Source organism: Miscanthus floridulus, chromosome 6 (assembly GCF_019320115.1).
Source record: "Miscanthus floridulus cultivar M001 chromosome 6, ASM1932011v1, whole genome shotgun sequence".
NCBI lineage: Eukaryota > Viridiplantae > Streptophyta > Magnoliopsida > Poales > Poaceae > Miscanthus > Miscanthus floridulus.
Window position 1 is genome coordinate 104153553 of NC_089585.1, and position 12013 is coordinate 104165565.

Here is a 12013-nt window from a genome sequence, read left to right on the forward strand (position 1 = left end):
TAGTTAATCAAGTTGTTGAGGAGGTTAATCCGTCTATTGAGGTCGGATCGAATACTTGTGAAACGTCGCAGGAACCGGACTTTTCCGTCAACGAAGGTAAGCCCCGGATGCATACAACCCTACCTTGTGTTTTACAAATTAATTTTGCTTTTGCTTTCCGTTACTGCATTAAGTGATTAGGAGTTAAGTAAGAGCCTAATTGGTGCATTACCAACCTTGTTATTCCATATTTACCATATTACCAGTTTTAAATTCATATATGCCTAGTTTTTGCTTAGCTATGCGTAGAACGATGAAGTCAGGTGATTAACTGTCACATGCAAGTTTCAAATGGAACCCTGGTTACTTATGTTATCATGTGATATGGGAATATGGAGTAATAAATCTAGACCGGGCGGACTCGGTGTGTGTGAGCCACAAGACATAGAGGTCTTGTGAGCGGGTTCTTTCCGCCTGTGTCGATTAAGGCACATCCGTTGTTGAATTGCATGAGGTGAGAATTTGTAGTACTAACCACATACTCCGGTAAGCCTGAACTTGGCAATTCTATTACGAGAATGGCTACTCGCGCACTGGGAGTGGAGAGATGGCGGGAATAGCGTGTACCCACGTGGCAATGGGCTGAATTGGTGGAGTACTGTATTCTCGGGTGGCGCGGACCCGTTCTTGCTTTAGAAGATTCGAGAGTAGGTTGATATATGTAGGTCGGGGACCTGCATATGTCGTGTGGTCTGGAATTCCCAGCTGAGTTTAATCGGTTCGAATCATCGTTGCTCCTCGATTATGGAGACTCAACTCACTGTTTATCATCGTAGTATTAATAACTGGAACTTGAGAAAGGTTTGCGAAAAAGATTGATATGAAGTTCATGTTCTCATTACGGATCATGGCAGATTCATATATGATACTTAAAAAGTTTTACCTTGGTATTAAAGAATTTTGTTAAAGAGCTTTTACGCAAAAGAACTTTGATTATTGTTAAAGCCATACCTTAAATCCCATGAGCCGGCATTCCTGAATTCTATCAGTTTTATTTCGGTTAAGTCTTGTTGAGTACTTTTGTACTCAGGGTTCGTTGACCCCTTGTTGCAGGTGAGCCTCATGAGCAGATCTGTTTTGGATCGTGCTGTATGACTATCGTTCGTTCTGACGATGAGAAGTAAATGTGTGATCCTTGGGCAGGATGTTTATTTTATGTGCCATGTATATGTTAATTATGCCACTCCACTACTACTATGGTTTGTAATAATTATCGAACTTAGTTCGTAAGGTTTGAAACAACTGGTTTATAAACTATGTTATCGTAAGACTTCCGCTGTTTTTACTCTGGTATTGATTTTTGAATAAATGTTGTAATACTGCAATGACTCTGTAACGTGATCCTGCTCGGAAATCGTGGATGATTCGGGGTTCCCCGAGGACACCCGACAGTCTTTTTAAGTTATTGGAAACGTATGCATAAATGTCAAAGGTCATCGGACAGCGACAGGTGCATGTGGGCCCTATAACTTAGGAGGTTCTGCCACAGTAGGTTACTGTACTGCTCTTAATTCGGTGGTTTACTTTTATGTAATATCGAAGTTCGAAACAGTCTGCTAAGAAGGTCCAGTCACAACTGTAAGACTTCCTAGGGCGCTCATTAGAAACGTGTCGTGTGTATGGTTAAACTCTTCTTCTTAATTACAATGATACGCAAATCTTTCGTGTATTTAAGAGAGAAAAAAACATCTATGCGGAATCACATAATTGCAAGGGCGTCTGCAGGGTTCGAGGCATGATGAAGGCCAAGGGAGTGAAGGTGCCTGGGTGGAGCACTATTGAGGTTGATGGCGAGGTACACGAGTTCTTTGCTGGAAGCAAGTCACACCCAAGATACAATGAGATCGAGCTGATGCTTGCGGAGATGAATCGGAGGCTGAGACTGCAAGGATACACTGCGAACACCAGAGAGGTCTTATTTGATATTGAGGAAGAGGAGAAAGAAGGCGCCATCTCCTTACACAGTGAGAAGCTAGCACTGGCCTTTGGGTTGATCGCCTTGCCAGAAGACGTGGAAATTAGGATTGTGAAGAACCAGCATGTTCGCTTGCTCGTAAACGATCGTAAATTTTCAGCCGGAAACAGTGTTTTTCTCTCACACCAAACCAGCCAGCAGTAAATAATCCACGATACGATACGGCCTCCCGAACAGGCCGTAAGAGTCTGCAGGGACTGCCATGATTACACCAAATTGATATCTAAGGTCTTCAACAGGGAAATTGTAATGAGAGATAGGAATAGGTTTCATCATTTCAAGGGTGGGGAGTGCTCACGTAGGGATTACTGGTGATCTTTTATCTGTTTGGCCCAAGGTCTTGAACAAGGAGATTATAATGAGATACTATGAAATAGGTATAATCTTCAAAGGGTGGAGTGTGCTCCTGTAGACTAGTGATATTTTATCTGTTTGGTGAATTGTCCTAAATTCAATCTTGACGATCCATTCACATTTATAGGTGCCAATGTTGACGCTTCAATCAAATCTTCCCAACTTCATCTGATTATTAATAAAAATAACATATAAAGCTCGATACAAATATGTAAGAACAGCATATACAAATGCAAGTGTATTAGCTGATCTGTCATGTTGATCATCTGCATAAACCATAAAAGCAAAAGCACATGCTGTGGATTTCCAGGGCAGCCTAACAAAAACCTCAGGACAATCATGTGGCAAGGCAAACAGAGCTGCACCTGTTTGGCCTAATCCTTATTAACTAATTGTAGTTTTTTTTGGGTGGTGGGTTTTGTAGTTCCCAGTGAAGGATGATGTATTTTATTTTGACTTTGGCTTTGATGAAGCCACATATACAGATATACTACTCTTGTCTCAGACCTGTTGCCTACGTAGTCTAAAACACAAGGTCGAAATAAGAAGGACAAATTTTACAGGCGGCAATGTAATATTTTGATGGTAAATTGGAAAGAAAGGAACATATAAACACAGTGTCATAACTCATAACCATCAATAGTTAATATAGTTAACATCTTGTAGAGAACTTTCAGTACAGCTTAAATTAAAAATCACCACTGAGAACCTGCACCATGACCCTGAGGGCGGTAACCTTGTGGACCATATCCGCCAGACTGGTTTGTATGCTTTGAAAATGTCTGATTCATAGCTTGCTTGATCAAATCCTTTGCAACTTCAATCTGCTTCTTATTCCCAGTAACACGTACAATTCTTTCAGTCAATGTAACACCCTCTAGAGGATGTTGGGGTATTAACTGAATACGAGCACCAGATTTGATCTGCATGCCTTTAATTGTCTCACCCCCTTTTCCGATAATGAGACCGACCTTGTTATTAGGAACTGTCATCTCAAATTGCTCTGAACCAGGCTGTCCACTTCCAAATCCTCTAGCCAGGGGCGGATCCAGAGACGAGTCACCAGGGGGGGCTAAATAATCTCTACCACTAAAAATCATGCATCCATATACTAATAATAGTACAATACATGTTGTTTTGGGCTGCTCATTGAAGAGCTGCTCCTTGTATTTTTGGGCGCCACCCCGGGCTGCAGCCCCCCTAGCCCGGGGTGTGAATCCGCCCCTGCCTCTAGCTATTAAGGCCGGGGAACCACCAGCCTCAGCCTCAGCTATGACACTCTTAATAAGCTGCTCAGCTTTATCAACGCTTCCAAGTTTTCCAACTAGTTCAACCGATCGAGTCAGGGCATTTGAGTCCACATCGCCGAAATTAGTGATTTGGGCCCGTTCGGCTGGCTGAATCTTGACTGAAACTGTCTGAAAAATATTGTTCTGCCTAAATTGTTGTGAGAAAAAAAAAGTTCCGACTGAAAAAACAAGCCAAACAAGCCGAATATGGGATAAGTCAAACGGAGCCTTGCATCTCTGCACCCGAGCTCCTTTGCAAGTTCCTGATTGTCTCGCCAGCTTTTTTAATAAGGACACCGATCTTGCTGTTGGGCACTTCGATCTTACGAGAAATCTCCTGTGCAGCAGCTTCTGCATCACCTTCCTGCTGTGCAGCTTCAGCTGCTGCTTCAAGCGGCTTCTCATTACAACCCGCCTGTGAATCCGGAGCAGGAGCGGCCGTGCCATTATCACCATCCATCGCTGCGACATCGGTCAGAGCAACCTTATCCTCCGCAGCTACGGGCTCCACATTCACGGAGGACCCATTGTTCTGTTGCTCAACCCCTGTGGCGGCGTCGGGCTCGCCGTCCACGCGCGGGCGCTTGGCATCCTCGCCGGTGCCGTTCGCCTCCGCGTCGGCGCTGACCTCCTCCAGCTCCCGCCTGTTATCGACTTCGGTCGTCGCGGCCTCCTCCTGCAGCGCGGCGACGGCGGAATCGGCGGCCGCGGGATGCTCTTTGGGGGCTACTACCTCCGGAGGCGGCATTGGCGGCGCGGCGTCAGCGTCCGCCATGAGGGACGAAAGGATTAGGGTTTTTTTTTTTTTGGAGGGTTTTCAACGCCCCGTTTTTTTAAGTTCGCATTATCTCACTCAATTTTTTTTTTTCGAAAGTTCATTTTTCCTTCCTAAATTCCAAAACCGGATAAAACACCTCCCTCAACTTTTAAAACAGTTCATCTCACCTCCCTAACCCGGTTATAAGCAGTTTTGAAGGCGGTTTTTTTTTATTTCGGCTGAATTTTTAAAAAATCATAGTAAATCACAGAAAAAATATAAAATAAAAAAATTTAATTTTGTTGGACTCCACATGAATAGATCTACACAGTGAACATATAATATAGTATGCTTTAGTACAAAGTTTTTGTTGTAAATTTAGATCTATACTTTTATGTAATTAAATAAAATAATTCATACCTGCAGTTTCTATGGTCTAATTGTGGTGAAATTTTTATGGTGGGCTAATTATTATATGTTTAAACTGTAGTAAAAATTTTACACTCATTGGATCATGTATAACTTAGTTATAGATTTTATTTAGGTTTATGCTTGTTAAATATAAATAAATCTATAACTAAGTTATATATGATCCAATGAGTATGAAATTTTTACTACAGTTCAATCATACAATAAGTAGCCCACCATAAAAATTTTATCACAATTGGACCATAGAAACTACAGCTATGAATTATTCTATTTAATTATAGAAAAACATATATCTAAAGCCACATCAAAAACTTTGTACTAAAGCATACCATATTATATGTTCACTATGTATATCTACTCATGTGAAGTCCAAAATTGGATTTTCCATTTTATGATTTTTCTGTGATTTACTATGCTTTTTCAAAGATTCAGCCGAAATAAATAAATAAATAAAGACAAAACCGTCTTCAAAATTGCTTATAACAGGGCCAAGGAGGTAAGTTAAATGGTTTTAAAAGTTGAGGGAGGTGTTTTGCTCGGTTTTGGAGTTCAGGAAGCAAAAGTGAACTTTCACGAAAATTGATAGAGATAATATGGACTTTTTTCTTTTTTTTCTTCTCCACTATATGTTGGTTCCAAGGCTGTCCAACCAGGCCGCCGGCGAGATGTACGAAGTGGAGGCTCCGATTCCGGACGTGCGGTCCAGCAAGTTCGTTGGGCCGTCCAACAAGCTGGACACCAGCGGCTACCGGGAATCAACACATTCTGGGGAAAGCAGCAGGATATACAACTTCATCTGGGGCAGCCGTGCCCCTCTCAGGGTACATTTCTTCGGGTGGTTGCTGCTACAAGAAAGAATCCAGTGCAGAGTGAACTTGTACACACAAAAAAACATGTCCTTGATGACGACGTCTGTGAGCTATGTGGACAAATCCTGCGACCATCTCATCTTCCAGTGCTCGGTTGCCAAGGCCATCTGGAACCACCTCGGTTGGCGCAATCTTCAACTCCCAGTCGTTAATCAACTTTGGGAAATGCCCAAGCCGGCAGGTGTCCCCCAAAGTTCTTCTCGACGATGATTCTTCTATGCTGTTGGGAGATTTCCAGCCTTGCCGCGGCGCCTACTGGCCGCTTGCAAGGATTCTTGTCGACTTTAGAGCTTCCGGCTAAAAGTGGATGACCCATAGATAGTCGACAAATGGTGTGAAATGTTTGTAATGAATTAATCTCTCCCTATCCCCTAAGAATGTAACCTCGATGACAATGGGTCTCCCGACCCATTAGGTGCTTGTGCACCCTCAATCCACCGGCTTGCCGGAATCGATGGAAAACTATTCGGTGGAGCTCTCACCCCTCCGGTGACATCTTAAAAAAAATAAAAATCACACAGATGGACTTGATTTATATTAAAAGTACAAAGTTGTGATGGCATTCATCAAGGATGCAGCCCATTGCATAACATGCTTATATCAATATAATAGTAGGTACAATAATGATATTATAGCCAAGCAAATGCTGACGTAGATGAGAGAAATGAGAGCTCGACTCTCATAGTCTCATGCAAGCAACAAGCTGGACACGAGAGCTTATGCAGTGGTAGGTCTAGACATCAAGTGAATGTGAGGAGGATTAGAAAAAAGAATGTAGGGCATGCATAAAAGTAGTAGTAATAATAATAATAAAGTTTATTTAAGTAAAGTTTGTAACAAAAAAGCTCAGCATCATTACTCAATAGTAATGTGCTAACTCATCATTAATATTAGGAGTGTATTTGATCATATGCAAAAGGATATGAGACACACAAAGGATTTCCATGGCATCTAAAAAAGGGATAATAGAAGATCAATGGCCAGGAATAGGGAGTTTCTTAGAAACAAAGGTCTGTGTTGTGTTGTAAGGGTTCTTGCCCATTTTTTTTAATATAAAGATATGCAGTTCTCGTGAATGATCGGGAAAAAAAATGGAAGAGATGCACCTGTTTGGTTAAAGGGGGGAAATCAAACATTGCCAACATACTACTCCCTCTGTCCTAATATATAAGACGTAAACATTTCTTATTTAAGTTCCATAATACAAGACGTGCTCTCCCTATATACACGTGCATTGATGTCGTAGTACTAGTGTTAAGAGAGAATTAAATAAGTTTTTTGTCTTTGAATTAGAGATGGTACAACTTGTATACTAGGACAGGGATTCTACAACACTTTGTCGAATCAAACGCTCTTTCCAATACATTAACTCTACGAACATAACTGGACGCCGCGTGTTACAGGTGGGGGTGTAATATTTTGATGGTTCATTGGAAGTAACAGATTAGGGCGTGTTTAGATCCAAATTTTTTTTGGGTTTTGGCTACTGTAGCAATTCGTTTTTATTTGACAATTAGTGTCTAATTATGGACTAATTAGGTTTGAAAGTTTCGTCTCGCGATTTCTCACCCAACTGTGCAATTAGTTTTTTTTCGTCTACATTTAGTACTCCATGCATGTGCCGCAAGATTCGATGTGATGGGTACTGCACAAAAAATTTTGGAAACTAAACAAGCCCTTAGTAGTGTGATAGCCATCAATACTTAGGTCAATCTCAGTGGGAGTTTTATAGGCATTAAATATACTGACATGTCACTGTATTTATAACAAAAGAGATAATAAAAGTTTCATGGGGATGAAACTTTTTTGCACTGTTTTCTAACATTTGAGAGTGTTGGAAAATGGAACATGAAACTACCACCGAGACCGGCCTTACATTACATCCCGTAGAGAATTTTTAATACAACTTAATTTAGTTCGAAAACACAGAGATGGACTTGATTTATACTCAAAGCTGACTGAAGGAAGCAGCACATTGCATAACATGCTTATAACCACACACAAACAGTCCAGAAGTTTGTAATAAAAAAAGCTCAAAGTCATAAGTAATGCCCTAATCCCTCACTAATATTAGGAACATATTTGGGCCAAGGAGGTTGCTCTAGGAACCTACCTATCCAGCGAGGCCCTAATTATTAGTATTAAGAGTATAAGTTTTAAAATATATTATACCACAACTAAATATATGGAGAAAACTTAATTTTCCTCTTTATTTTAAAAGGGAACGAGTATTGCTTTGTACTACTAGATAGAGATCAAATAACAGCACTATGCCACCACAAAAACCACTGATTATTGTGCTGGTAATTTAGAAGAGATGTGCAGAACTGTATATCACACATTCACACTTTTAAAACGTTGAGAACGAATTTTTCACCTCCTATTAGAATATAGACTGCAATTATTACAATTCAATTAACTTGAATTTTGACAGTAACATAGAGTTCTGACGGCAACTACTTCTGCCTCTGTCTTTGCCTTTAAGTATACTCAGATTTCTTCAAAATAAAGGTAAAACTGTTGCTACCTCATGAGGCCCAGCCAAACTTCTTCATGACATCCTTGGTTCTCTTTCGAAGCCTCATGAACACGATGACCATGCAAGCCAGCACCCATGGTGGGAAGCTCGCGTTGCCAAGCTTAGATGACTGAAGCCACTCTGGCATCTTGGCCTGCTTCAGTAGCACTGCAGCTACCACAGTCATAGCAGCGACGCCAATCACCATCTTCGTGATGGGCTTCAGCAAAGAATCCTAGACCATCATCAAAGATACAAACGCATGATATGAGGAGAAAATTGGCTATTTGTCATATACTAACCTTATAGGCGACAAGGTATGCTAAATCAAGGAACAAGTAAGGTGAGGCGAAATTGATGTGCAGTGGTGTTTGTGGGTGCTGCTTCTAAGATGACCTTGGGCTCGCCGTCTAGGAAGATCGTGGAGCCAGGGGCGTAGGTGAGGAGGGAGCGGCCGTTGCGGGGGTTGAAGCGGATGGCGACGCCGCGTTTGCGGGCGGCGGGGTCGAAGGCGAAGACGGACTTGAGGCCGTGCTGCTCCAGGATGTCGCCCACCTCCAGCTGGTCCTGCGTATACCCTCCCAGCTGCGACCGGAACACGGCCACCGGACGCCCGCGCCGGAACAGCTGCACCTCCACCTCCGGCGCCGAGGCCGCCGCCCTTGATCCGGGCTTCTCTTCTGAGGAAGGGGCCGTGGCTGGAGATTCCTCCTGGATGGCGTCGTCGCTGGTCTCCGCGGCGACTGCCGGCGCCGGCGCCACGGGCCTGTCAGCTTCCGACTCCATCTCGATCGGGTTCAGGGGAACGGAATCTGGTGCTCTGGCCGTCTCGTGCTTGAGAGACCCAGCCACCCAGGTGCTAAGTAAAGTTGTTACTGGGCTGGGCCTAAAGTTGGCAAAGGCCCAGATTTGATATATTCCTCTAAGTAAGTTTTAGATTTTTTGAAAAAAAAAACCCCGAGACATGAAAACCTCTAGGAAAGAAAACAAAAGGAAAAACCATGAATATCTGAGGCACTTCACCTCTTACACTTCTATACAGTTGTACTCCTACAAAGGACAAATTGCATTGACATTTGGCAAGAAAGTATTGTAATTGACATGATAGTAATTTGATCAGCAAACCTCTGAAATTAATTCATGATCAGGACTAGTCCTCTCCAACTGCAAGCTCAGGCCATCGACGACGTTGTAAATCTCAGCTGACCTTGGGTGATACGTATCCTGTACCAGGAACCTGTGCACCTCGCCGTCTAGTTCGATCCAACTGTAGGCGGACAGCTTCTGCAAGTTCTTGCTCCTCATCAGGTCTCTGATCTCCCTCACATCACCCCAGAGCCCTGCGTCAGCATAGATATTGGACAGCAGAACGTAGATCGACGAGTTATTGGGCTCCAGTGCCACAAGCTTGCCCGCGGCGAGCTTGGCAAGCTCAACGTCCGAGTGGACTCGGCAGGCGCTGAGCAGCGTGCTCCAAATCACCGCGTTTGGTTCAACTTCCATGTCGCAGATGAACTTGTAGGCTTCCCACAGCCTGCCAGACTTGCAGAGGAGGTCCACTATGCAAGCGCAGTGCTCAACTTGAGGAGAGACATGTTGCTTCTTCTTCATCTCTTCGAAGAATTCTATGCCTTTGTCTACCAAGCCAGCATGCGTGCATGCTGTCAATAGCGCGACAAAGGTGACTTCATTGGGCTGAATCCCATCTCCTACCATCTTTCTGTACAAGGCGATTGCATCTTCTGCAAAGCCGTTCAGTGCTAGGCCTCTGATCATGGAGTTCCATGTAACGACCACCTTCTGTTCCATCCGGTCGAAGACACTGCGAGCTCTGGCAACATGCCCGCACTTCGTGTACATGTCAATCAGAGCAGATCCTAGATAGCTGGTTAGTGGCAGTGTCTGACTCTCGATATAGTTACCAATCTGTTCTCCGAGATCATCAGAACCCAGCTGAGCACAAGCAGACAATACACCAACAAGAGTAACTTCGTTTGGCTTGCAATTGGTTGCCTTCATCCTCTCAAACAGCTCAAGAGATACATGTGGTCTCCCATTTTGTGAATAACCAGCAATCATGGTGCTCCATGCTACGACATCCCTTCGTGGCATACGATCAAACTCATGACGTGCCTCGTCGATAGCACGGCACTTGATGTACATTTCCATCAAAGCAGTGTGGACTATCACGTTCTGCAAATCCTCCTCCCTGATCCACGCCCTTGCCCGCCTTCCAGTATCAAGATCACCAGTCTTGGCGCAAATGGAGAACACCGTTGTGATAGTGATAGCATTTGGACTTGCACCCTCACGCAACATCTGATCAAACAATGTAAATGCTTCCTGGAACTCTCCAAAATGTGCATAGCAGGCAATCATCGAATTCCAGGAAGCAGATGTCCTTCTCGGCATACTATCGAAAAGCCTTCTTGCCTCTTCCACATCCCCTGATTTGGAGTACCCAGTGATCAAACAATTTATCGGTATTGGGTCCTTCACCGGCATTTCCTTGAAGGCCATCACAGCTAAGTCCATGTCCCCATTCTTGGCGTAGAAATCGACCAGAGCAGTTTGCACGAACACATCTCCTAGCATCCCACTCACAAGGGCATGGCAATGCGTTTGCCTGCCCTGGCAGGACGCTGCCGACAGCGCACAGGACTTCAGGACAAGCGGGATGCAGCCAGATGGGATGGCGCCACCCCTGCGGTGCAGCGAGGAGACGACCTCGATGAACTCCTGGTGCAGCGAGAGCTTTGAGAGACCAGAGAGGAAAGCGCAGCACAGTGCGGCTGTCGGGCGGGGCACCGCGTCGAATAGGTGGCGTGCGGAGCGGTAGGTGGACGCGTTGGAAAGGATGGCGTGGAGCGGTCGGGTCTTGAGGAGGCGCGCGAGGTCAGCAGGCAGGTGGGGCTCCATCGGCGAAGGTAGGCGGGAGGCTGTGGGAAGTTTGGATGAGCAGCGGTAGTGATCGGCGGCGGCGGTGTTCGATGCCTCTGGGTCTGACTCGGCGTCGGCGTTGTAGCAAGGGGCGCCCCGCGAGGCCTCGGAGCGGGCCGGGGAGGAGCCCGGCGAGACGCGGGAGGCGGCGGTGGGCTCGCCCATGCAGGGCAGCGGGATCGGGAGCTGAGGGAGGTGGTCGGCGCGGCGCATGTTGGTGCTCCCGCAGGAGGAGACGCCGTCCGGGACGGCGGCAGCGGCGGCCATCTTTTCTTGGCTTCTTGCTCTGCTCCTTGCCCCTCGCCTCTTCGTGGTTAGTAGTTGCAGAGCGCGCGCTTGCGTTGCGCCGTTGTGTTTGTGCTTGTGCCTTTGAGCCGAACGCCAGGCTAGCGGCGGGACGCACCGCCTCGCTTGCGGGCAATGCAACTGCGGTTGCGAGTCTTGCGGCCGTCGCGCCGGCGAGGCGCCGACGTGCGTTTAGGGGAACGGAACATGTCGCTATACAAATATATTAATTGCATGATTAATCTAATCTAATACTAGTATCTACTATATGATATCATAAATATTATTATTACCTTTTTATAGATGTGGCTACGTTTAAAATTGATTGATTGACCTTTTGAAGAACAAAGATGTGCAGTCTTTTTCACACGGAGGAAGTAGTAATTACTCCGTATGCATTTGCAACAAAGAAAAGTCACATAAAATAGATTTTGATCTTTAATTTCTCTAACAATATTTGGTTATTTGCTAAAAAAAATCAATACCATGACAGGTCTTTCGAATACAATCATCTTAAACGTTTAAACGTCCGGTATGGCATATCTTGACAAGTTTAAA

General features: G+C 44.7%; 4 protein-coding genes across 4 annotated transcripts; 1 reads left to right on the plus strand and 3 right to left on the minus strand.

Annotated features, from left to right (window-relative positions):
- Positions 1-1774: 1774 nt before the first annotated feature.
- Positions 1775-2329, plus strand: LOC136460955 (putative pentatricopeptide repeat-containing protein At5g40405). Its single transcript, XM_066460464.1, has 2 exons — positions 1775-2092; positions 2243-2329. The coding sequence occupies exons 1-2, from the start codon at positions 1775-1777 to the stop codon at positions 2327-2329; spliced, it is 405 nt and encodes a 134-aa protein (XP_066316561.1).
- A 1545-nt stretch (positions 2330-3874) lies between these two features.
- LOC136460957 (uncharacterized) lies at positions 3875-4432 on the minus strand. Its single transcript, XM_066460465.1, has one exon. It carries the CDS (start codon positions 4430-4432, stop codon positions 3875-3877), a length of 558 nt encoding a protein of 185 aa, XP_066316562.1.
- A 3612-nt stretch (positions 4433-8044) lies between these two features.
- Positions 8045-9160, minus strand: LOC136456464 (uncharacterized). The gene is made up of 2 exons (XM_066456350.1): positions 8627-9160; positions 8045-8465 (listed from the first exon to the last, which is right to left on the minus strand). The coding sequence occupies exons 1-2, from the start codon at positions 9014-9016 to the stop codon at positions 8241-8243; spliced, it is 615 nt and encodes a 204-aa protein (XP_066312447.1). The 5' UTR covers positions 9017-9160; the 3' UTR covers positions 8045-8240.
- A 177-nt stretch (positions 9161-9337) lies between these two features.
- On the minus strand, positions 9338-11613 carry LOC136456462 (putative pentatricopeptide repeat-containing protein At5g37570). Its single transcript, XM_066456346.1, has one exon. It carries the CDS (start codon positions 11435-11437, stop codon positions 9347-9349), a length of 2091 nt encoding a protein of 696 aa, XP_066312443.1. The 5' UTR covers positions 11438-11613; the 3' UTR covers positions 9338-9346.
- Between the last annotated feature and the right edge of the window lie 400 nt (positions 11614-12013).

Bases quoted from the DNA above. Each gene is read 5' to 3' on its own strand.
- LOC136460957 (XM_066460465.1), bottom strand. From the start codon at position 4,432: ATGGCGGACGCTGACGCCGCGCCGCCAATGCCGCCTCCGGAGGTAGTA.
- LOC136456462 (XM_066456346.1), bottom strand. From the start codon at position 11,437: ATGGCCGCCGCTGCCGCCGTCCCGGACGGCGTCTCCTCCTGCGGGAGC.
- LOC136460955 (XM_066460464.1), top strand. From the start codon at position 1,775: ATGATGAAGGCCAAGGGAGTGAAGGTGCCTGGGTGGAGCACTATTGAG. The intron at 2,093-2,242 runs GTAAACGATCGT...TTGATATCTAAG, and splicing joins ACCAGCATGTTCGCTTGCTC to GTCTTCAACAGGGAAATTGT.
- LOC136456464 (XM_066456350.1), bottom strand. From the start codon at position 9,016: ATGGAGTCGGAAGCTGACAGGCCCGTGGCGCCGGCGCCGGCAGTCGCC. The intron at 8,466-8,626 runs GTCATCTTAGAA...ATGATGGTCTAG, and splicing joins TCCTAGACGGCGAGCCCAAG to GATTCTTTGCTGAAGCCCAT.